Source organism: Vulpes lagopus, chromosome 4 (assembly GCF_018345385.1).
Source record: "Vulpes lagopus strain Blue_001 chromosome 4, ASM1834538v1, whole genome shotgun sequence".
NCBI classification, from domain to species: Eukaryota; Metazoa; Chordata; class Mammalia; order Carnivora; family Canidae; genus Vulpes; species Vulpes lagopus.
In genome coordinates this window covers 152101287-152124675 of record NC_054827.1, presented here as the reverse complement: position 1 = coordinate 152124675, position 23389 = coordinate 152101287, and the positions used below count along the sequence as shown (strand labels likewise).

Below are 23389 nucleotides of genomic sequence, written 5' to 3'. Positions count from 1 at the left end.
GGCTCCTGTCCACGGGAGCGGGGAAGCTGAGATGTGGCCCTGGGCTGAGCCTCAGCAGATCTGGAGGGTGCCCTGGTCGCTCCACCCACCCCGCTTTCTGCTCTGTCTGCAAATGCTCTGTGCGTCCTGGCCGTGGGCTAGAAACCCGCTTCACAGGCCGGGAGGCTCCTGTGCAGAGGGGCAGCCTGGGCAGGGGTCTGGGGTCATAGGCAGCCCCACTGGTTGGGGAAGAAAAAAAAGCCTCTGGGAGAGATACCTGCCGGGGGCATGGCTGTGCTAAGGGGGCAGCGGGAGGGCCCTTGGGGAGGACCCGACGACCCCCGGGCAGAGGAAGAACATGGCCCGAGGCCTTCAGAATCGCGGCTGGGGCTGCTCAGGCAGGGCTTGGGCAGCGGGGGCAGCTGGAGGGCTGCGGCCTCGGTGCCTTGCGGGGGCGGCGGTGAGCCCCACTCGGGAACAGGCGCCTCCGCCGGGGTCCGGCTCCCTTCGCCCTATTGATTTGCTTCTCCCCTGGTTACCTCAGGCCGCGGGTCGGGTGCAGGGTGGAAGCCGGGCCCGGCCCAGCCGCAGCCGCGGGAGCCTCTCCGTGGGCCTGGGGCGTTGCACATAAGCCAGTGCCCCGGGCTTCTGTTTGTGGGCTGGGGGGCGGGCAGGTGTGTTGTGGGGGGGGGGGCACTTACTCTCTGGCGCGACCGGATGCCCCGACGCACCCGTGTTCGTGGCCTAGCCCGGACCCAGCAGTTCCCCAAGGAGCCCCGCTGCCCCCTCTGGGGAGGGTCTGGGGAACCAAGGGCCGGGCGCCTCCCTGCCACCAAGGCGGCCTCTCCGGGTCCCGTGGCTCACAGGGAAGGAAGCCCACGTGCGCGCCAGCCCGCACACACACACATCTGCAAGTACTTCCACGTGTGACCGTGAATCTGCGTGAGGTCAACCCGAGCCCTCGCTGGGCCGGTCACCGCGCGGGTGGCCCTGGCCTCTCCGCTTGCTGGGACTCGAGTTGCACCCGCCACCCGCCGCCCCTACCCGCTCCCGTCGTCCCGCTCACTCACCAAGTGCTCAGTCGCAGTGGGTGCACAGCGAGAACCCACTCGCTAGACCGTCCCCACGGGACGCATCTTACCAAGCGGAGGACAGTGTTCATGTGCAGCCCCGTTGTCTTTAGTCTTGCAGACTCTGCTCATTTCCAAAATGCTTCGATCAGCATCCTTCCTCGCCTCCTTCAGCGAGGTGCTTTCAGATGGTGGTTTGATTCCCTCGTCAAGTCCGCATTCCTTCGTGGAATCCCCCAACCGCTAAGTGACTGGTTTATGTGCAGGCGTGAAGGCTCACCCTTTGTGCTGGAAATTTCTAGAGGCCTTAACAAATGCATCATGACAGGGACACACAATTACAGCGTCACACAGAGTGACTTCACTGCCCTGTACATCCCCCACGCTCCACCCGCTCATCTCTCCCTCCCCACCTGCACAGAACCCCTATCCTTTGGCTGTCTCCAGCTTTGCCTTTTCCAGAAAGTCATAGAGTTAGAACCATGCCGTGTATAGCTTTTGCAGGTTGGTTTTTTTCCCTTAAAATGCATTTAAGATTCTTCTTCTTTTTATGGCTTGATAGCTCATTTCTTTTGGGTGCTGAATAATATTCCATTGTGTGGATGAATCACATTCACCTATGAAAGGACACCTTGATTGCTTCCAGTTTGGGGCAATTATGAGTAAAATTGCTATAAACATTTGTGTGCAGGTTTTTGTATGCGTGTAACTTTTCAGTTCAGTTGAGTATATACCAAGGAGTGCGAGGAGCGCTGGATAATATGGTATAACCGTTACTTAGCTTTGTGAGGAACCGCCAGAAAGCAACTGTGCCTCTTTGCATTCCCATCATCGAGGAATGAGAATTCCTGTCGCTCTGGATCCTTGTCAGTTACTTGGATCTTCGTCTTTCCAATAAGCGTATCTCATTTTTGTTTTAATTTATAACTCCCTAATGATGAATGCTATTGAGCATCTTTTCACATATTTATCTGCCATCTATATATCTTATTCTTTTTTTTTAAAGATTATTTATTTATTTATTCATGATAGTCACAGAGAGAGGAGAGAGAGGCAGAGACACAGACAGAGGGAGGAGCAGGCTCCCTGAGGGGAGCCCGATGCGGGACTTGATCCCGGGACTCCGGGGTCACGACCTGAGCCAAAGGCAGATGCTCAACCGCTGAGCCACCCAGGTGACCCCAGGAGTTTTAAATTTTAATGAAGTCCAATTAATTATTGTTTTCTTCATAAAGTGTAGTTAAGCGTTCTATCTTAAAACTCATTACCACGTCCATCTATAGGCGATTGGATAAAGTAGACGCGAGACGGCTGATACATATAATGGAATATTATTCAGCTATACAAAGAATGAAATCTTGCCCCTTCCAATGACACGGTTGGAGAGCATATTGCTGAACAAAAGAAGTCAGAGAAAAATACCACGTGATTTCACTTATATATGGAATTTAAATAATAAAACAAACAAGCAAAGAGGAAAAAAAGAGGGAGGAAACAAAAAACAGGGAACACACTGACGGTTCCCTGGGGGGAGGTGGGGGGTAGGTGAGAGAGGTGTTGGGGATTAAGGAGGGCGCTTGCAGGGGTGAGCATCGCTGTTGTATGGAAGTTCAATCACCGCATCGTACGCCGGAAACTAAGATAGACTGTGCTAACTAACTGGAATTAAAATAACAGAGTTTTCTTAAAACTTCATTGCCAAATTCAAGGTCACCCATATTTTCTTCTATGTCGTCTTCTAGGAGTTTTATAGTTTTGTGTTTTATAGTTAGGTCCCTGAATTAATATTTATAAAAGGTGTCAGGTCTGGGTCTAGATATACTTGTTAGCATATGGATGTCAAATTGTGCAAAAATTATCCTTTCTCCATTGAATTGCCTTTGTTTCTTCATCAAACTGCAGTTATGTGGGTCTATTTCTGGGTTCTCTGTTGTTTTATTGATGTATGCATCTATTTTTTCACTAATACCATAGAGTCTTGATCATTTTAGCTTTATAGTCCTGAAATCAGAAATATCAATTCTCTAAATTTTTTTCCTGTAGTATTATACTGGCTATTCCATGGAGGGGGGGGGGGGGATGACTTTCCACACAGACTTTAAAATCAGTTTGTTTATCCCCACAAAACACCTTGCTGATATTTTAGTCGGGACTGCATTTGTTAATTTGTACCTTAGTATTTCATTTTTATGCTAATGTAAGTGCTTCTGTGTTGTTGATTTCAAGTTCCAATTAGGTATTGATGAATGTAAAGAAAAGTGACTGACTTTCATGTATTAACCTTGTATCCTGTGACCTTAAAACAATCACTTATTAGTTGCAGGAAGGTTTTTCTAATTGATTCCTTGGTATTTTCACATAGAGAATCACGTCATCTGCAGGCAGACAGTTTTATTCCTTCCCTTCCAATCAATATACATAGTATTTCTTTTTTTCTTTTTTATCTTACTGCACTTGCTAGGACTTCGTTGAATATGAGCAGTGAGAGGGGACATCATTGCCTTATTCCCAATACTAGGGGGAAACATCCAGTTTCTCACCATTAAGTTTGATGCTCACTAAAGGATTTTGTAGAATTTTCATCTATCTAAGGAAGCTTATTTCTGTTTGGCATAGAGTTTCTATTCTGAATGAGCGCTGGATTTTTGTCAAATGCTTGTTCTCCATCGATTGATACGATCATGTTACTTTTTCCTTCTTTAGCCTGCTAATGTGGTAGAGTACTTTTTTTAAAGATTTTATTTATTTATTCATGAGAGACATAGGGAGAGAGAGAGAGAGAGGCAGAGACCCAGGCAGAGGGAGAAGCAGGCTCCCTGCAGGGAGCCCAACGTGGGACTCGATCCCGGGTCCCCAGGATCACACCCCCGGCCGAAGGCAGGTGCTAAACCACTGACCCACCGGGGCTGCCCTGTGGTAGATTGTATTAATCGATTTTCAAATGTTGAGCCAGCTTTGCATACCTGAGATAAATCCCACTTAGTCATGTAGTGTACTTATTTTTATACATTATTGGATTGGTCTTGCTAATATTTTATGGAGATTTTTTTGCATCTATGTTGATAAGACATTTTGGTCTATAGTTTTTCTTTCTTGTGATGTCTCTATCTGGTTTTGGTATTAGGCAATGCTGGCTTCATAGAATGGGTTAAGAAGTGTTCCCTCTGCTTCTATTCTTTGAAAGAGATTGTACTGAATTTGGTGTAATTTCCTATGTATGTAATTTCTTCCCTTGATCAATGAATTCGTCAAGGACCAGTGCTTTCTTTTTGGGAGATTATTATTCCAATATTTTTATTTTTATTTTTTTTTATTCCAATATTTTTAATACATATGCTTCTGTTCAGATTATTCCATTTCACCTTATATGGCTGTTGGTAGTTTATATCTTTCAAAGCATTGAAAAATTAATTTAATCTAAGTTGTCACATTTGGGGGCTCAGTGTTGTTCTTAGTGTTTATTATTTTTTTTCTTCTGCTTGCTTTAGGCTTAAATTGATTTTCCTTTTCTAGTTTCCTAAAATTAGATTATTGATTTCAGGTCTTGCTTCTCCTCTAATCCTCTATCCTCCTAATATTATCCTCCTCTAATCTCCTCTGTCCATTTAATGTTGTAAACATCCCTCTAAGCACCGCTTTCACTACATCCCACAAATTTTAATAAGCTGTATTTTTTTTCATTTAGCTCAAATTCTTTTTTTTTTAATTTTTTTTAAATTTTATTTATTTATGATAGGCACACAGTGAGAGAGAGAGAAGCAGAGACATAGGCAGAGGGAGAAGCAGGCTCCATGCACCGGGAGCCCGATGTGGGATTCGATCCCGGGTCTCCAGGATCGCGCCCCGGGCCAAAGGCAGGCGCCAAACCGCTGCGCCACCCAGGGATCCCTCATTTAGCTCAAATTCTATAAATTTCTTTCGAGAATTCTTCTTTGACCCATGTATTATTTTTTAAAAAATATATTTTATTTATTTATTCATGAGAGACCCAGAGACAGAGAGACAGAGGCAGAGACACAGGCTCCATGCAGGGAGCCTGACGTGGGACTCGATCCCGGGTCCCCAGGATCAGGCCCTGGGCCGAAGGTGGCGCTAAACCGCTGAGCCACCGGGGCTGCCCTGACCCATGTATTATTTAGAAGAGTTCTGTTTCATATATTTTGGAATTTTCCAGCTACTTTCTGTTTAATTTCTGATCTCTAGTATAATTCTACTGTTTTATGAAAATATATTCCTTATGATTTTTATTGTTTTACATATGTTAAGATGTGTTTTATGGCCCAGAATATGGTCTATTTGGGTGAGTGCTCCATGTGACCGTGAAAGAACATGTATTCAGCTGTTGTTGGATGCGGGGTCTGTTGATGTCCGTTATCTCCAGAGCGGTTTAGCTCCCCTCTCACTGATTTTCTGCCCACCAGGTCTATCAATTAGTGACAGAAGCGTGCAGAAGTTGGCCAGCTCGCGGGTTTATCTACCGCTCCCCCAATTCTACCAGCTTGCTAGGTGCATACGCAGCAAGGGTGCTCTCTCCTTGGAGAAATGCCCCCCGTGTCATTATGTAATGTCCCTTTTTACCACTGACAGTTTTCCTTCTTCTAAAGTCTGCTTTGTCTACAACAGTTGCAGCTACTCCAGCTTTCTTCTGATTGGTACGAGCATGCTATAGTATTTCTCCATCTCTTTACTTTTTTTCTAGTTATTTTTATCGTGGTAAAAGACATAACATAAAATTTACTGTCTTAACCAAGTCTACAGTTCAGTCATATTAGGTACATTCATATTGTGTAACCAACTCCAGCATCCGTCTCCCGAACTCTCCGCATATTCCCAAACTGAAACTCTATCCTCATTAAATACTAATGCCCCAGCGCCCTTGTCCCCAGGCCCTGGCACCCATCACCCTACCCTCTGTCTCTGTGCTTCTGGCTACTCAAAGTACCCTGTGTAAGTGGAAGCTTACGGCATTGGTCTTCTTGTGACTGGCTTGTTTCATTTCACATAAAGTCCTTGAGGTTCGTCCATTTTGTGGCAGGTATCCAAATTTCTTTCTTTTTAAGACTAAATAACATTCCGTTGTCTGGAGAGACTACATTTTGCTATCGTGACGTCCATCAGTGGACGTTGGTTTCCTTCCACGCTTTAACACTGTGAATAGCATCGTTGTAAATCGGAGTGCACAAACACCCCTTGGAGACGCTGCTTTTAGCTCTTTTGTACACACCCAGATGTGGAATTGCTAGGTCATAGGGCAGTTCTAGTTTTAATTTTTGAGAAACTTTCCTACTGTTTTCCACAGTGGTGGCACCATTTTCCATTTTCACCAACAGTGCGCAGGGTTCCAATTTCTCCACACCCTCTCCAGCACTTGTCATTTCCTGTGTGTTTCTACGGTAGCACACTAATGGGTGTGAGGTGGTACTTCATTGCAGTTCGGGTGTGCATTGCCCTAACGATCAGTAATGTTGACCATTCGTGTGAGTATTGGCCGTCTGTGCATCTTCTTTGGAATGTCTGTTCAAGTCCTTCACCCATTTGGGCAACAAAAACTCATTTTTGTTGTTAAGTTTTAGGGATTCTTTACATTTTCTGCATATTCACCCCTTACAAGATATATGATTTGCAAATATTTTCTCTCATTCTGTGGGCTGCCCTTTTACCTTTGATGCACAGAAGTTTTTAATTTTCAGAAAGTCCAATTTTTTTTCTTTTTTTGACTATGCCTTCATCCCAAACTCAGTACCAAGAAGCTTTTGTCCTACATTTTCTTTTAAGAGTTTTATAGTTTTCGGTCTTATATTTAGATCCTTCATTTTCAGTTAATTTTTGCAAAAGATGTGAGGTAAGGATCCACCTTAATTATTTTGCATGGAAATACCCAGTTTTCCCAATACCATTTGTTCAAAGACTATCTTTTCCCCCAGTGAATGATCTTGGCACCCTTGTTGAAAATCATTTGACCACTTATGTGAGGGTTTATTTTTGAACTTTCTATTCCATTCCATGGATCTCTGTGTCTGTCTTTATGTCAGTATTACAGTGTTTTGATTAAGGTAGTTTTGTAGCAAGTCTTGAATTCAGGAAGTATAAGTCTTCCTCCTTGTTCTTCTTTTCCGAGATTGGCTATTCAGGACCCTTGAGATTCCACATGAACTTAAGGATGGGTTGTTGGTTTTTTTTTTTATTTCTGCAAAAAACATCATTGAGATTTTCATAGGGATTACACTGAATTTCTAGGTCACTTTGAGTGATATTGATATTGTAGCAATATTAAGTCTTCCAATTCGGGATCCCTGGGTGGCGCAGCGGTTTGGCGCCTGCCTTTGGCCCAGGGCGTGATCCTGGAGACCCAGGATCGAATCCCATATCAGGCTCCGGGTGCATGGAGCCTGCTTCTCCCTCCGCCTGTGTCTCTGCCTCTCTCTCTCTCTCTGTGACTATCATAAATAAATAAAAATTAAAAAAAAAAAAGTCTTCCAATTCATGACTAAAGCACGTCAATTTATTTATGTCTTCTTTAATTTATTTCAGCAATGTTTTCTAGCTTTAGTTCTCATAACAATACTAGCTTTTATAATGGCCCATGTACTTACCTTTATTGAAATCTTCATTTCTTCATACAGCTTTGAGTCCATCTTATGTCCTTTCATTTCCACTACAGGACTCCCTTTAACATTTCTTGCAGGGAAGGTCTAGTGGTGGCAAATGCCCTCAGCTTCTGTTTACCTGGGAATGCCTTGATTTCTCTCTCAGTTTTGAAGGACAGCTTGGCGGATATAAGATTCTTGGTTGACAGGGGTTTTTTTCTTTTACCTTTGATTTTAGCTTTTTCTTTGATTTTTTCTGACCTCCAAAATTTCTTATAAGAAATCTGCAGACATGGGATCCCTGGGTGGCGCAGCGGTTTGGCGCCTGCCTTTGGCCCAGGGCGCGATCCTGGAGACCTGGGATCGAATCCCGCGTCGGGCTCCCGGTGCATGGAGCCTGCTTCTCCCTCTGCCTATGTCTCTGCCTCTCTCTCTCTCTCTCTCTCTCTCGCTGTGTGACTATCATAAATAAATAAAAATTAAAAAAAAATAAAATTAAAAAAAAAAAAAAGGAAATCTGCAGACAGCCTCAGGAGTCTTGTGTGTGACAAGTCACCTTCCTCACTGTTTTCAAGGTTCTCTTTGTCTTGGCTTTTGACAGTTGATTATAATGTGTCTTGGTGTCAGTGTTTTTAGTTCATCTCATTTGGAGTTTGTTGAACTTCTTAGTTCACATTCGTGTATTTCATCAAATTCAGAGGGTTTCCAGCCCTTATTTCTTCAAATACTGTCTCTGTGTATCCCTCTGCCCTGGCAAGGTCTGGCCCACCTCCCTTAGGGCTGACGGGCTGAGTTGCTCTCATTCTGCCCTTGCTCTGTGGCCCCCTCTTCTCCCAGAAGTGGATAATGCAGCTTCCTCTCTTCCTTCCTTCCAGGCCCCAGAATTGCTTTGAGGACATTTCCCCAACTCTTATCAGCAGCATCTCCAAACAGTGGCCTCGGGCCAGGATTCAAATCCAACCCCATACATTGTAGGTGTAAGTCAGAGAGCGTTTTCTTGGCCCTGACCACACACACGTTTCCCCACTGGGTGTTGCCCAGGTCGTTGCCCAGGTCGAGGGAGGGGTGCAGTTTCCTCCAGGGGAAGCCAGGTTTTTAATTATCTGTCTGTCGTGTCCTGAGCCCCCACCTCAGTGTCCATCTACCCCCACTTGACTGCTCCCCTTTATAAATATAATCAGGGCTCTGTCTGCCACTGTCACGGACACATCTCAGGGTCCTTCTGCTCCTGCACCCTGACTCAGGAGTCAGAGCCATGCTTGGAAAACTTGGGTCACGTCACTGGGTGGCTTCAGGGGCTCCCGTGCAGTCCCCTCCCCTCCTCTGACTTTCCCCACCCCCCGCTCCACCCCAGCCATCGTCCCCCTGGGGTCCCTCTGCCAGGAACAGCTTCCACACACTGTGCAGCTCCTCCGCAGGGCACCCCCCGCCCCAGCTCCACATCCAGCGCTGCTCTCCTGTTCCCTCGGTCTACTCATATCTTGTAACAAGCCCAGCGGCTGCTCATTTTGATCGAGTCCTAGCTGCCCGCCGCCCCCACCCAGAAGGGAATCCTAAGACTCGGATTTTTGTCTGTTCTGTCGTCCAGTTACCCCAGCTCTGAACCAGGCAATGAGTACCATTCCGGCAAATGAATTGCCAGCGCCTGGGAACCAGGGGCTACCTGGAAGGCGAGGTTTCGGGCCCCTCGGACCACACGCATGCACGTGGGCTTCCGGCCAGGGCTCCGGGGGACTTCGAGGTGGGCGTCCGCGGCTCTCCGTGCGCCTTGACTTCCTGCTCAGACATCCCCCCGTCCGGGCAGAAAGCTGTTTCTGACACCTCATACCATGAGCAACATTTTAAAGAACCGTAAATAAGTTGCCCGAAGCACAGGGCTGTCCCTCACACCTTCGGGGAGAAAGGTCCGTCGTGACCAGGGACCGCCCCGCGCAGCTTGCCCTCAAGCCTGCAGCTGCCTCCCACTGGCCTCCGCGTGCTGGAGAACAGGGCCCCCCGCCTCCGACCTCGCAGCTCTCCAGGGTCCTCACAGCCACTCAGCAGGGCCCTGGCCTCAGCCCTGACCACCCTTCTGGCACACTCCACGCAGGGGCTCCTGTCAGTCCCTTTCCGGAAGCGTCTAAGCCATTTGGTCAGAGGTGACAGAAGCAGCAAGGTCAACATTAGGTGCAGCCACGGATGCTGGAATTTCTCCGTGAGAAATCTGCTGAGTCGAGTGACTGGTCAGTTTTAGCAGAGTGACTCCCACTGTCCAGCGGGCCACAGGGCACCAGAGGCTGGATGAAGGCCCCACCGGACAGGACTCTGTCCTCTTCCACCTGCTAGGCTGCCCGCGCCTGCGGCTCACTTGAGGACCACAAGACAGGCGCCGTCCCTCCCAGGGCCGGACAATCGCAGGAGGCCATGCGGACAGCCCAGGGCTCAGCTGCTGGCCCCATATTCTTGTCCTGTGCCCGAGCAGAAACGTTCAGAAGTCAGGAAGCAGCCAGGAGGGGCTGGCACGCCTCTCCCCGCTGGGCAGTGCCAGCCAACTTGGCGGCGGCCCCCACGTGACGGCCCTGGACACAGAGCTGGGGAGGATGTGCCGTAGTACAGACCACCTCCCCGCGACAAATCACCTCAGGAGCATGGATAAAGGTGAACTCTAGTGAAATAGCGAGGAGACGATGAAGGCTTCCTGAGGCCTCCTGAAGGGGGAGAGTGGTCAGGCCTCAGTAGGCAGCGCTCCCCTCCAGGAGGCCATGCAGGCCTCTGTTGTCCGCCCCTTGGTTTCTGAGGTCACCGCTGCCCCCAGGCTCATGTCAGAGCACGAGTCCACGAAGAGCAGTGCCGCAGCACCCCGCGGATCGTGGCTCGGGCCCGTCAGCCACCTGGTGTTTGGTTTGGTGTGTGGTGGCGCTGGTGTGCTGGGTGCTGATGTCAGGAAGGGGTGACCCCTCCCCAGGGAGAGGCCGAGGTCCAGGAGATGAGGTGTGACTTGCACCCTAAAGGAGCGACAGGTGAGCCAGGTAAGGCCCTAGTGTGAATCAACAAGTTTCCTATATTTTATTTTATTTTATTTATTTATTTTTTTAAAGATTTTATTTATTCATGAGACACAGAGAGAGAGAGGGAGAGAGAGAGGCAGAGACACAGGCAGAGGGAGAAGCAGGCTCCATGCAGGGAGCCCGACATGGGACTCGATCCTGGGTCTCCAGGATCATGCCCTGGGGCGCAGGCAGGCACTCAACCACTGCGCCACCCAGGGATCCCAGTTTCCTATATTTTAAAGATGAGATTTCACTTAAGAAGCTGGGTTTTGGCGCAGCCGGTTAGGCATCTAACTCTTGATCTCGGCTCCAGTCTTGACCTCAAGACCTCGGGTTCAAGCTCTGCGTTGAGCTCCATGCTGGGCGTGGAGGCTGCTTAAGAAACGCAAGCAAGCAAGCCTGAGCCCCGTCCACTGACCCTGAGGGCCCTGGCCTGCTCCTCTCTACCAGGCGACACGGAGGGTGTCAGCCGATGCCGGGGTCTCCTTGGCCGGGCGTCCCGGGGCGGGAAGGGCAGGAGCAGGCTCAGAAGGCCCCAGGCTGGGGTCAAGGCAGTGCTTGAGAGGCCGTCCAGGAGGCCCAGGCCCAGGGAGAGTCAGGAAGAGCCACCGCACAGTGACACAGCACAGGCAGTGCATGAAGACACCTAGACCAAATTCCAGAACAATCCAGGGGGTGAAGCTCAGACGAGCGGCGGCAGGGCCCGGGAGGGCGCTGGTCCTAGATCCTGACTCCACAGACGTGAAGGTTCATCCCGCGGTGTCCCACCTCAACGCTCACTGCGTGTGCCAGACTCGGCTGGGAAAGTTAAAGAAGGAAACGGGGGGGGGATGGCTGCAGCCCCCGGTGAGCCGGCTGCTGGACGTGTGGCCCAGCCATGGAGCCCCGACGTCCTCAGGGCCAGGAGAGAACCCGCTTCAGAGCAGAGGCCAGCGCAGGCCCGACTGGAGCAGGGGGGGGGGGGGGGGGGGGGGGGGGGGGGGGGGGAGGGATGGGCCGGGGTGGGGAGTCACGGAGGGTCACCCTTGGCTGCCGTGCTGTGCATCTTCCTCCCGGGGACAGGCTGTCCGACGCCACGGGCCCCTCGGCCTCCCCCAGCCCGGCTTCCCTGTCCTCACCATCCTAACCCGGGCGCCGTCCGCAGGGGCCCAGGGGGCACGTGGGGGTTAGACGCGCGGGATGAAAGCGCTCGCAAAGGCCCCCAAGACACGCTGGCACCGCTCGTGGGGGCTCTCGGGGAGCCTGACTCGTCCTCCAGTCTTCTTCCCAGCACCCTGAGGGGCGAACGTCACTGTCCCCACTTTACGGGTGGGGAGACTGAGGCCTGGCAGTCAGCTGAGGAGAAGCAGATGGGCGGCCCCCTTGCCAAGTGGGGGGAGGGAGAAGCGTCCTGTGTCCCGGCGCCCCCAGGACTGGGTGCGGGCCAGCAGCTCATACCAGGAGGGGGGCCCCGAGCAGCGCGTGAGCGGCTGCGGGTCCACGCTGCCCCGGGTATCCGTGCTCAGGCAGCCGCCAGCCCGGGACCGGAACTCGCACCCCAGAGTGCCGAGCCGCACGGCGTCCAGGGGGCCAGCGCGCACGCAGGTGCGAGGTCTCGGTGCCCAGCGCTGCGATCCGGGACTGGGGCACCGCGCGGCCTCCCAAGCCTGTGCGGGGTGGGCAGCCCTCGCCGGCCGCTCAGAGTGGAGCAGCGTGTGGGGCAGCTGCCGAGCACCGGCCCCCCAAAGACAGCTTTAGGCTCAGACTCCGAGGTGAGGACACCCCAGAGAAGTGCTGCGAAGGCAGAGGACAGAGCTTGTGCAAAGGCCCTGTGGCCACTCGGAGTGCGTGCCGAGGGCACGTGGGAGGGCCGCGGGCCTTGGACACTGATGGGCAGAGAGGGGCAGGGCCGGGCCACCAGAAAAGCCTCCTCCAGCCACGGGGTGATCAGGTCTCCAGGAACCTTGCAGGGGGGTGGCGGTGTGGGAGCTGCGCTGCCTCCTGGTGAGAGCACTCTGGGGTACAGGGGTCTCCGGGCCCATTCTTGCCTGGGACAGCAGGGGGTCTGCGAGGGGCTGGGGGCAGCCGTGCAAGGAGGCCCCGGGACTAGGTGACATGCCCTATGGCTGGAAGGTAGCAAGGAGGCGAGTGGGGCGGCCTGGAGGTGGGCCTCACGGGGTTCCTCTGGGCCTGGCCAGTGACCCGGGGGTCGACGACCTGGGCAGGTCAGGCCGAGGCTCACACAGCCGGTCCATGAACCGCCACCCTCGAGCCGTTCTATGGTGTCCGGAACGCGACACATGCCCGTTCCCAAGACGCAGCCTCTCAGGCTGATGGGGGAGGCGGGCTGCTCGGAGTTCCGCCCTCGCCCTTCATGCAGCCGCCCCCCACTCACCCACCCGCCAGGGTGGCTCTGGACCTCTGCCGTCCCACGCGTGTGTACGTGTTGGGGGGAGTGACAGTTCACACCCAGGTGCTGCTGTGCCCCCAGGTGCTGCTGTGCTCCCCAGGTGTGCGTGGAGGGGAGCGACAGGCTCACAGGTGTGCCCCCAAGTGCTGCTGTGCCCCCAGGTGTGCGTGGAGGGGAGCACAGGCTCACAGGTGTGCCCCCAGGTGCTACTGTGCTCCCCAGGTGTGCGTGGGGGGTGTGGCCACAGGCTCACAGGTGTGCCCCCAGGTGCTGCTGTGCCCCCAGGTGTGCGTGGAGGGGAGCACAGGCTCACAGGTGTGCCCCCAGGTGCTGCTGTGCTCCCCAAGTGTGTGTGGAGGGGGCCACAGGCTCACAGGTGTGCCCTCAAGTGCTGCTGTGCTCCCCAGGTGTGCGTGGAGGGGAGCAACAGGCTCACAGGTGTGCCCCCAGGTGCTGCTGTGCTCCCCAGGTGTGCGTGGAGGGGAACACAGGCTCACAGGTGTGCCCCCAGGTGCTGCTGTGCTCTCCAGGTGTGCGTGGGGGGTGTGGCCACAGGCTCACAGGTGTGCCCCGCAGGTGCTGCTGTGGTCGGCCAACAAAGTGTTTGAGGAGCTGACGGACATCGAGAGGCAGTTCCACAAGGCCTTCTACACGGTGCGGGCCTACCTGAACTGTGACCGCTACTCCGTGGGCCTCCTGGACATGACCAAGGAGAAGGTGAGGCCCGCGCTCCTCCTGGCGCCGCGCCGCCGCAGCGCTGCCTCCCTGACCCTCCCTGACCCTTCCTGACCCTCCATCCCGCCTGTCTCTGCTCAGGAATTCTTTGACGTGTGGCCTGTGCTGATGGGAGAAGCGCAGCCGTACTCGGGCCCACGCACACCCGACGGCCGTGTGAGTCGGGGAGGAGGGGCAAGGCGCAGCCTGAGCAGCGTGGGCGTGGGAGGTGGGGACAGGGGTGGTGGGCTGGCTGGGACCCGACCCCTCTGGAGGGAGGCTCTGAGCGCTTGTGCTGCCCCCTGGCTCCGGCTGCTGCTCAGGGGCGGGAGGCGGGGGCTATTCTCCAGGGGAGGGTTGTCAGCCTCGCTGGGATGACCAGCATCTGTCCTGTGTCCTACCCTGAGTCCCTGTAGCAGCTCCGTGAGGAACCGTGTAGACGTGTGTGCACACGCGTGTGCCTGTGCACGAGAGAGGTGGGGTGAAAAGGGCATGGAAGCGTGGGCAGATACCTCCGCCACTTACTGTGCGTCCAATCTGTGGCACACTACCCCACCCGGCCATGCCTCGGTGTCCCCACCTGTCCCATGGGGGCGGTAGCTGCCTTCCTCACAGCGCCAAGTGCCAAGGGTGTAGAAGAGGCCCTGTACGTGGCGTGGCTGTGACCATGACCTGCCTCGGTTGTGTGTGTGTGTGTACGTGTGTGTGTACAGTGGGCCCCGTGTGTGAGTGGGCCGTGTGCGTCCATGTGAAGGGGGGGGAGGACCCAGCTTGTGTGTGGGCTTGAGCAGGACACAGAACGTGCGCGTGTCCCACGAGCGTCGGGGGTGGTCTGCGTGTGTGGTCGTATGTAACGGCGTGGGCGCATGTGTGCACTTCCCTGTGTGCACGTGCAGGTTGTGCGTAGCTGTGTCGGTGAGGTGCGTGTGCACGTCCGGGTGGGCACTGGGGGCCCCTCTGCTCCGGGGGCTTCCCTCTGCGGCCTGGCCCGGCCGCTCACCACCGCGGGGGTCCTTTCACAGGAAATCGTCTTCTACAAGGTCATCGACTACATCCTCCACGGCAAGGAGGACATCAAGGTCATCCCGTAAGTGCCAGGATTTTACAAGAAGCGCCAGCGGGGGCGGGCACCCCAGACCCCTGCTGGGTGGGCCTCCAGGAGTCACCACATGGATTCAGCAGCCTCCCGGGGGTGCTCCCTCAGCTGTGGGGCGCGCAGGACGGGGAGGGAGGGCGGGAGACACCGTGACGGCCAGGGTGGACCTCCAGGGGCCCAGGTGAACCATCCAGGTGGCCCTGCCAGCAGCAACTGACCTTTACATCCCTCAGGGTCACTTCTTAGCTCACCCAGCCATGCAGGCTGGGGTGGGAGGGCTGGGGGGGGGCAGAAGCCATGGCCCGTAGGGCGGGAGGGGAGGGGAAACCCAGGTGGGGGGCAGGGCCGGGCTGCAAACCAGCGAGACTGGGGAGAGCTGCTGGCGGTGTGGCCCCAAGACCCCACGAGCCTGTGAGGACCCCACCCTGCAGGTCCCACGAAGGGACTGGGCTCCCGGGGGCGGGCCGGCGGGCCAGGGGACCAACGCTGAGCTCCAGGCGCTCCTCCAGTGGGAGGGGGGCTCCGACAGGCTGAGGGGCCTCCGTGTAGCAGAGGCAGGACGAGCGGCTCAGACACCCCAAACCTCACCCTGCCTCCTCCGAGTCTCCCGGGGCATGGCCCGCGAGCTTCCCGCCGCCCCGGAGCTCCGGAAAGGGAATACAGGGACACCCAGAGCCCTGAACCGCAGCCCGGCCCGACGCCCTGCTCTCCCCGCAGCTCGCCCCCCGCCGACCACTGGGCCCTGGCCAGCGGCCTTCCGACCTACGTGGCAGAAAGCGGCTTTGTGAGTCTGGGGGCCCCGCCCGCCCTGCCCGCCGCCTCCGCTGCGGAGGGCGCCAGGCGAGTAGTGTCCCCCTCCTCTTCCAGATCTGTAACATCATGAACACCGCCGCGGACGAGATGTTCACGTTCCAGGTACGTCCCCCTCCTTGCAGAATGCGCGTCGTGCTGGGCAGGAAGACGCTGTGGTTCCGCAAGGCTGCACCGAAGCAGCGTTTGCTCCTGAAGAAACCACCTCCAAACCTCCGGGGCCAAGGCGGCCCTTATGCCCCGCGGTGCGGGTGGGTGCGGTGGCTGTGGTGGGTGGGCGGCCGGCTGCAAGGGGCCTCCTGTGGGGCCGGCTCCTCTGGGCAGGGCCCGAGTCAGCGGGGCCGCGCCACTGGCCTTGGTCTCCAAGACCTCTCCCGCGACCGGCCAGGGCTCTGGGGCCGCAAGTCGGGAACAGCTGCACCACTCGTGGGGCCGGCAGAGGGTCGGCAAGGCCCTGCTCCCGAGGACTGAGAGCGTTAGGGGCAGAGGGCCAACCGGGCTGGAGCCTTCGGAGCCAGGGAGCCTGCGTGACCGCGAGACCCACGCCCCGGAGCCACCTGCTGGGCACGTAGCCTCAGCTGGGGCCCGTGGGAGAGGTCCCGGCGCAAACCCCCAGACCCAGAGCTCCTGGCCACGGGGTGGAGGCGGGGGTGCCACGTCCACAGGAACCCTGAGCCCTCACCGCCACCTGGGGACAGAGGACATCGGTCGTGCCCACTGGGTGACGGGCCGGGCTGCAAGCAGCGTGGCGGGCACCCCGACGCCTCTCCCTGCAGGAAGGGCCCCTGGATGACTCGGGCTGGGTCATCAAGAACGTCCTCTCCATGCCCATCGTCAATAAGAAGGAGGAGATTGTGGGGGTTGCCACATTCTACAACAGGAAGGACGGGAAGCCCTTCGATGAGCAGGATGAGGTCCTCATGGAGGTAAAGCGCGACTCGGGGCGGCCCCGGGGGGACACGGGCACAGCGGGGGAGCCCTCGCCGCCTTCCACCTGTGGCCCGAGGACGCGCCCACGGAGGTGGCACCGCCACTCTGTCCACAGTCCCTCACTCAGTTCCTGGGCTGGTCGGTACTGAACACCGACACCTACGACAAGATGAACAAGCTGGAGAACCGCAAGGACATTGCCCAGGACATGGTCCTGTACCACGTGAGATGCGACAAGGACGAAATCCAGCTGATCCTGGTAGCACTCCTGTCGCCCGCGGCCCCTTCTGCCCAGAGGGGAGGCAGGCCGTCCTGCGGGGGGGGGGGGGGGGGGTTGGTCGAGCCCCGAGACCCCCCGGCGGCCCACGGGCTCCGCGCAGCCAGCAGCTGTCCCTTCCCTGCGTCCTGGGCCCGAGTGGGTGGCGGTCCTGCGTGCTGGCCTCCCGCGGGCATCGTCCGTGTGCCGGAGAGGCCGGGAAGGACCCAGGGAAGGGCAGCCGCTGCCTGCGCTGTCACCTACCTCTGAAGCTGCGGCTGGGGCTTCCAATCAGCTTGTGCCAGAAGCCACCTTGGGCCCCCAGGAGGGGCGCAGGGGGCGCTGTCACCCCGTCCCCGCCACGAGGGGCACCATTCCCCCTCAGGGGCCCTGTCCCCCCACAAGGGGCCCCATCCCCCCCACGAGGGGCCCTGTCCTCCCCCAAGGGACCATTCCCCCCCCAGGGGCCCCGTCCCCCCCACGAGGGGGCGGTTCACTCCGACTGACCGGCCCCCTTCCCCCCAGCCAACGAGGGAGCGCCTGGGGAAGGAGCCTGCGGACTGTGAGGAGGATGAGCTGGGAACACTCTTGGTCAGAATCTGACCCCCACCCCTCAGGTGGACCCTGGAGGGGCGGGAGCCCTCCCCATCCCGGGGAGCTGTGTGCCTGGGGTGTCCCCGCCCCTGCTGTCCGGGTGGGGCCAGGGACCACAGGCACGTGAGTGTCCCCCCCCCCGCAGGAAGGGCAGCTGTCCCCACGCTCCCGGGGCGTCTGAGGTACACAGAGGATGCTGGGAGGGGCACAGCCCAGCCTGCCCCCCTCAGCCCGCCGTCCCCCCACAGAAGGAGGTGCTGCCGGGGCCGAGCAAGTTCGACATCTACGAGTTCCACTTCTCGGACCTGGAGTGCACGGAGCTGGAGCTGGTCAAGTGCGGCATCCAGATGTACTACGAGCTGGGCGTGGTCCGCAAGTTCCAGATTCCTCAGGAGGTGGGGGGCAGGGCGAGGGGTCCCAGGTCCGAGCCCCAACAGTGGGCACGAGTGGTCAGAGGTCTGGGGCCTGCAGGGCGCGCACAGGTGCCCAGAGGAAATGCAGGACGAGGGCATGTGTGGGCGCAGGTGGATGGGGGTCGGTCGCGGGTGTCCCAGGCCGCCAGGTGAACACGGAGAGCCCCTCGGAGCACCCCCGCCTCCACCCCACTCCCCAGGGAGCCCCCGCCCAGTGAGGAGCAGCCTGCCTCGCGCTCCCCTGGGAACGGGTGCACGCTGGCGGCCTCAGAAGCCGCTTCCCTAATACTGAAGGGAAACACGAAAGAAAGAAGTACAGAAATTATTAATAGAATTGCTTCGATTTCAGAATCCTTTTCTGACCCTCAAAGTCACGGAGGACGCCCGGGCCCCAGCCGGGGTCACACACACACACACACACACACACACACACACACACCCGCGCGCACGCGCTGCCTGCGGGGTGCGTCACACCCAACCGACCCTAGAGCCTGGGCCTCTGCGGCCGCCCCCCAGGCCAGGCCGCGGTGCTCAGCCCGGCGGCCTCCCCCAGGTCCTGGTGCGCTTCCTGTTCTCCGTGAGCAAGGGGTACCGGAGGATCACGTACCACAACTGGCGCCACGGCTTCAACGTGGCCCAGACGATGTTCACGCTGCTCACGGTGTGCGGCCGACGACGGGCGCCCTGCGGGGGGTGGGGGGGGCGACCCCTGGGACGGGCGGAGGCGGCGAGCCGGTGCCTGTGTCCGCAGACGGGCAAGCTGAAGAGCTACTACACGGACCTGGAGGCCTTCGCCATGGTGACGGCGGGCCTGTGCCACGACATCGACCACCGCGGCACCAACAACCTGTACCAGATGAAGTAGGCGCCGGGGGCGGGGGCTAGCGGAGCTCGCGCCGCGGGAAGCACGGGGGCACCCCCAGCCCGCTGCGGGCCTCTGACCCAGCCAACCTCCGCCGCAGATCCCAGAACCCCCTGGCCAAGCTCCACGGCTCCTCCATCCTGGAGCGGCACCACCTGGAGTTCGGGAAGTTCCTGCTCTCCGAGGAGGTCCGTGTCGCCCCCCCCCCCCCCCCCTGCTCGGGGCAGGTCCCGCGCCCGTGGCCCAGCGACGACAGCACAGGGCTCCGAGTGGCCTCCGAGGCCCGTTGGGGGCTGCAGTCGGGTCAGGGCGGTGGGTTGGACTTGACACCCGCAGTGGGGTGCACCCCAGTCTCAGGCAGCGGTGGGGGCCGAGCGCCTCCCAGCGCCAGCCCAAGGCCACCTGGGTCCCCTGGGCCCCCGGGGGCGGTGCCATGACCTGGGGTAGGAGCCGGCCAGCAGCCCGACAGGGACCCACGGGCGGACCCGGGAGGGGGCAGACCGGCCCGCACCGCGACCAGAGCCCTCCCCACAGACCCTGAACATCTACCAGAACCTGAACCGGCGGCAGCACGAGCACGTGATCCACCTCATGGACATAGCCATCATCGCCACCGACCTGGCGCTCTACTTCAAGTGGGTGCCCCCCCGCCGCCCCGTGGGGGCGGCCAGGAGCCGCGGGGGGCTGCGGTGGGGAGCAGGGGCCCCACAGGCCTGGGCTCTCTGCCTCGGTTTCTCTCCTAGAAGGGTGCTTGGGTGAGGGTCGAGGAGGAGGAGGGGGCGGGGCGTCGACTCTCTTTGTTCTTGGGGTTCAGGAAGAGGACAATGTTCCAGAAGATCGTGGATGAGTCTAAGAACTATGAGGACAGGAAGAGCTGGGTGGAGTACCTGTCCCTGGAGACGACGCGGAAGGAGATAGTCATGTGAGCAGTGGGGGCGACAGGAGCCCCCCCAGCTGGTCGATCTCAGACGTCCCCCACAAAACTAGAAGACCCCCAGCCCTGCCCGAGGGGGCCGCAACAGAGCAGCTCGTCTCTAAACGGCTTTGCTAAAGCGTCAAGCCAGCGCTCCATCTGCCCTGCTCCTCCTCCTCTGCGGGGGACAGGACAGGACTGGGGGTCAGACGGCCCATTTCCTTAGTTCATGACCTTGGCAGTGATTTCCTCCCTTATGAACCTCCGCTGATGCGCCCCGAAACGGGGATTCAGGACTCGGGTCCCGCTGCAGGCCTGCCCCCGAGGTCCACAGGGAGGCTGCCTGATAAATACCTGTTCCCGGGGTGGCGGGGAGCACGAGGGTGGGGCCTGCAGTGGGGGGAGTGTGAGGTGGCTGTGGAGGGGTGGGAGGGGGCCAGCGGCGCCCTGGAGCTTCGTCTGCCCGCAGGGCCATGATGATGACGGCGTGTGACCTGTCTGCCATCACCAAGCCCTGGGAAGTCCAGAGCAAGGTCAGAAGTCATGCAGGGCCCCTCCTCCGGAGACCGCAGGGAGAGGAAACATGCGGGGGTGGGGGGGGGGTTATAGAACCTTCTCTTGCAAGTAGCCCCTCCCACCCCCCACCCCCCCACCCCCCCACCCCCCCCCCGCCTGCAGCCCTGCCCCACCCCTGCCCCAGGGCTGGGGGCGGCCACACTGGGAAGTGCCAATGAGCTCCCTGTGCACTAGGCCCAGCCTGAAGAATTGGGGCCCCAGAGGGCCTGGGACACAGGAGACCGAGGGCAGAGGAGGGCAGGAGCCTCTCCTCAATTTCTGACCAAGTGCTGAACCCCCCAAGATGACTGCCTTTTATGCACCCACCCCCCAAGGTTGCTCTGCTGGTGGCGGCTGAGTTCTGGGAACAAGGGGACTTGGAAAGGACAGTTCTGGATCAGCAGCCCATTGTGAGTGTTACTTCCAGAATCTTCTACCCCACCAGGCTCCTTGGGAACCTCGGGCCTCACTTGGTGCACACAGAGGACCCCTGGGGACTTGGGGTCAGAGACCTCAGTCTCACTTTGTGGGGTTGGTCATGTGACACGAGGTGGGTGTGAACTTCAATGGCTCGAGATCTGGGTAGGATGTAGACCCCGACCTAGGGTCTGCAGGAAGCTGTGCCCGGGCAGAAATGGAAAGTCCTTGTGAGAGTGGCCCGAGCAGGCTGTGCCGTGAGGCTCGGGCAGGCTGGGAGCTGCTCCGGGAAGGCCTGGCCCGGGGAAAGTAGGGTGCCAGGGAAGGCCCGTGGCCGGGGCCCGGCCCACACGGGGGACGGACGAGGCTGACGTCCTTGGGTCAGCAACGTGGCTCGACTGGGGTGCTGGACCACTGCGGCCTCGATGTGGACTGGTACGGGCACAGCGCCATCCACGCGGCCTCGGTGTGACCCAAGGGCACGGGCACAGCGCCACACCATCCAAGGCCGCCCAACCTCAGGGGGAGGCTCTGGGGCCAGGGCCAGACCGAGGGAAGGGCACCTGCAGTTTACCCACAGGGTCTCAAGCCAGGGCTGTGGTCAGCACCGAGGGTGGCTCCCAAGGACCAGGGGCTCAGGTGCGGGCAAGTAAGGGGCCTTGCCCGGTGGCCCCAAGCGGGGAGGGCACCCCTGTCCAGGCCCAGCGCCATCAGGAGGCTCAGCCCCAAGCAGAGGCTCCGCCCTCATCCCACAAACACTGTGCGCCGGGGCTGCGAGATGGGCCGGGGCCGACTCCTGCAGGCTCAGAGGAGGTGTCTCTGCTCCCCCACAAGCCGATGATGGACCGGAACAAGGCAGCCGAGCTCCCCAAACTACAGGTTGGCTTCATCGACTTCGTGTGCACGTTCGTGTACAAGGTGAGCAGCGTGCATCAGGGTCACAGGCGGGCGGCACGGGCTGGCCCAGGGCCTGACCTGCCGCAGCCCCACCTCCGCCCCGGCACTTAGGCCTGAAAGCCACAGCGTCACTCCAGCCACTTCCACCCTCTGGAAGGGCCGCCACTCACCGGGAGGCCTCACCCCAAGCCCCATCTAGGGCCCCCACGCGTGGCCTACACATTTTCAGGGCACAGACTGCAGTTTGCCTGCAGGCACATGTGTTCATGGCTGTGAGGCCAGGACAGGGAGGGCCGCCTGCCACAGCTGGAAAGGCCTCTCCCGACCAACACATTGCACACCTGAGGTTGACAGTGGACATAAGCTGTGACCTCGCAGCCCAGAGGACGCACGGGGGTGTGCTGGGGGGCCGGGTGCAGAGCCCTCCCACGTGATGCCCTATGCGGCCCTGGGCTCCACGCCTTCTGGCCCTGGCGGCTGCAGGGACCCACACTGTGACCAAGGGGTGGTCTGGTGCTGAGCAAAGTCACCCCTGACCGGGCAGGCCACGCCCCACCTCGACCAACGGGCACCCCAGCTCCCTTTGCTGCCCCCTCAGCAGGGCTGCGAGCACTGGGAAGGAGGATGGGACCAGGATGTGCATCCCAGTCCTGAGGTCGCAGGTCACGGCCCCACCACAGCGCTCCCCCTGCCCCTGCCGTCCTGAGTCCACCCGCCCACTCCATGTGCACACACGCACACACATGTGACGTAGGACATCTGAAGAGGAGCTGCAAGACCTGCATGTCTGCCTGAGTCTCCCCGGGACCCCACTTCTGCCATTGATGTGCCTTTGGCATTCTCGGGATCCTTGCTCGGCTGTGGCCGTCCGCGCCATGGGCACTCACACCCCACAGCTGCCCGTCCCCTCCTCCCTCCCAGGGCTGTGCTGCAAAGTGACCCCTCAGTGGCCTCCCCTTCTCCGTCAGGCAGCCCCCCGCCCCGGGGTTTCCTCCCGGGGGAGCGAGGCAAGGCACTGGGGGGCAGGCTGGTGTCAGCAAGGGCCAGGCCGTGGGGCTGCCACCTGCCCCCCCTGCCTGGGAAGGGTCGAGAGGTGTGGTCCGACCTCCTGATTCTGTGTCCAGGAGTTTTCCCGTTTCCACGAAGAGATCCTGCCCATGTTCGACCGACTACAGAACAACAGGAAGGAATGGAAGGCCTTGGCTGATGAGTACGAGGCCAAGCTGAAGGCCCTGGAGGAGGAGAAGCAACAACAAGAGGACAGGACAACAGCCAAGAAAGGTCTGGGCCGCAGGGGTGGGCACGGGTTAGCCGCCCGCGGAGCGTGTAACGGGACAGCGGGGCAGCAGAGGCGAGCCTGGAGGCAGGCAGGTGGCCCGCGGCACGGGGACCCTCAGGCGCGGGGCCTGACGAGCGGGAACAGGGAAGGGCCCCTCCGTTCCCGGCCAGGACCACGTTTCCTCCAACCAAGTAACTACGTGGCTTCCGCTGCAAGAGGGGAGGGAAGCCCGGCAGACACAGCCCCGCAGCGGCCGCTGCTCCCCACTAACCCGCTCAGAAAAATCCACCCATAACGTCCATGCTGCCCTCAGAAACCGGTGGAAGACCGAAGGGTGCCCAAGTGGCTCCGGCCGTGACCTCGGGGTCACGTGCAGGAGGGAGCCTGTTGGCGCCCCCGCCCCGCCTGTGCACACACGTCCGTGCCCCCTCAGATAAACAAAATCTTTTTAAAAAACCAGAACATAAGACCTGTAAGTGAGCTAGGAGTCGGGCGCACGGGACACGCTTCCCCGGCCCGCGTCACAGGTCTCCGCGGCTGCCGCTGCAGGCATGTGCTTCTGCGGCAGGGTCGCGGCCCCCAGGAACCCGATGGCACCG

General features: G+C 58.4%; 1 protein-coding gene across 2 annotated transcripts in view; it reads left to right on the top strand.

Annotated features, from left to right (window-relative positions):
• Positions 1 to 23389, top strand: part of PDE6B (phosphodiesterase 6B) — a 29129-nt gene that overhangs the window by 5169 nt on the left and 571 nt on the right. For both annotated transcript variants that reach the window (XM_041752638.1, XM_041752637.1), the window contains exons 4-21: positions 13631 to 13771; positions 13871 to 13945; positions 14791 to 14855; positions 15582 to 15648; positions 15732 to 15779; positions 16451 to 16600; positions 16720 to 16863; positions 17386 to 17451; positions 17703 to 17849; positions 18421 to 18528; positions 18619 to 18728; positions 18830 to 18917; positions 19264 to 19364; positions 19544 to 19651; positions 20112 to 20175; positions 20533 to 20607; positions 21449 to 21532; positions 22636 to 22792. In XM_041752638.1, coding sequence (XP_041608572.1) covers positions 13631 to 13771; positions 13871 to 13945; positions 14791 to 14855; positions 15582 to 15648; positions 15732 to 15779; positions 16451 to 16600; positions 16720 to 16863; positions 17386 to 17451; positions 17703 to 17849; positions 18421 to 18528; positions 18619 to 18728; positions 18830 to 18917; positions 19264 to 19364; positions 19544 to 19651; positions 20112 to 20175; positions 20533 to 20607; positions 21449 to 21532; positions 22636 to 22792 — 1798 coding nt within the window. The remainder of the gene's footprint in view (positions 1 to 13630; positions 13772 to 13870; positions 13946 to 14790; positions 14856 to 15581; positions 15649 to 15731; positions 15780 to 16450; positions 16601 to 16719; positions 16864 to 17385; positions 17452 to 17702; positions 17850 to 18420; positions 18529 to 18618; positions 18729 to 18829; positions 18918 to 19263; positions 19365 to 19543; positions 19652 to 20111; positions 20176 to 20532; positions 20608 to 21448; positions 21533 to 22635; positions 22793 to 23389) is intronic.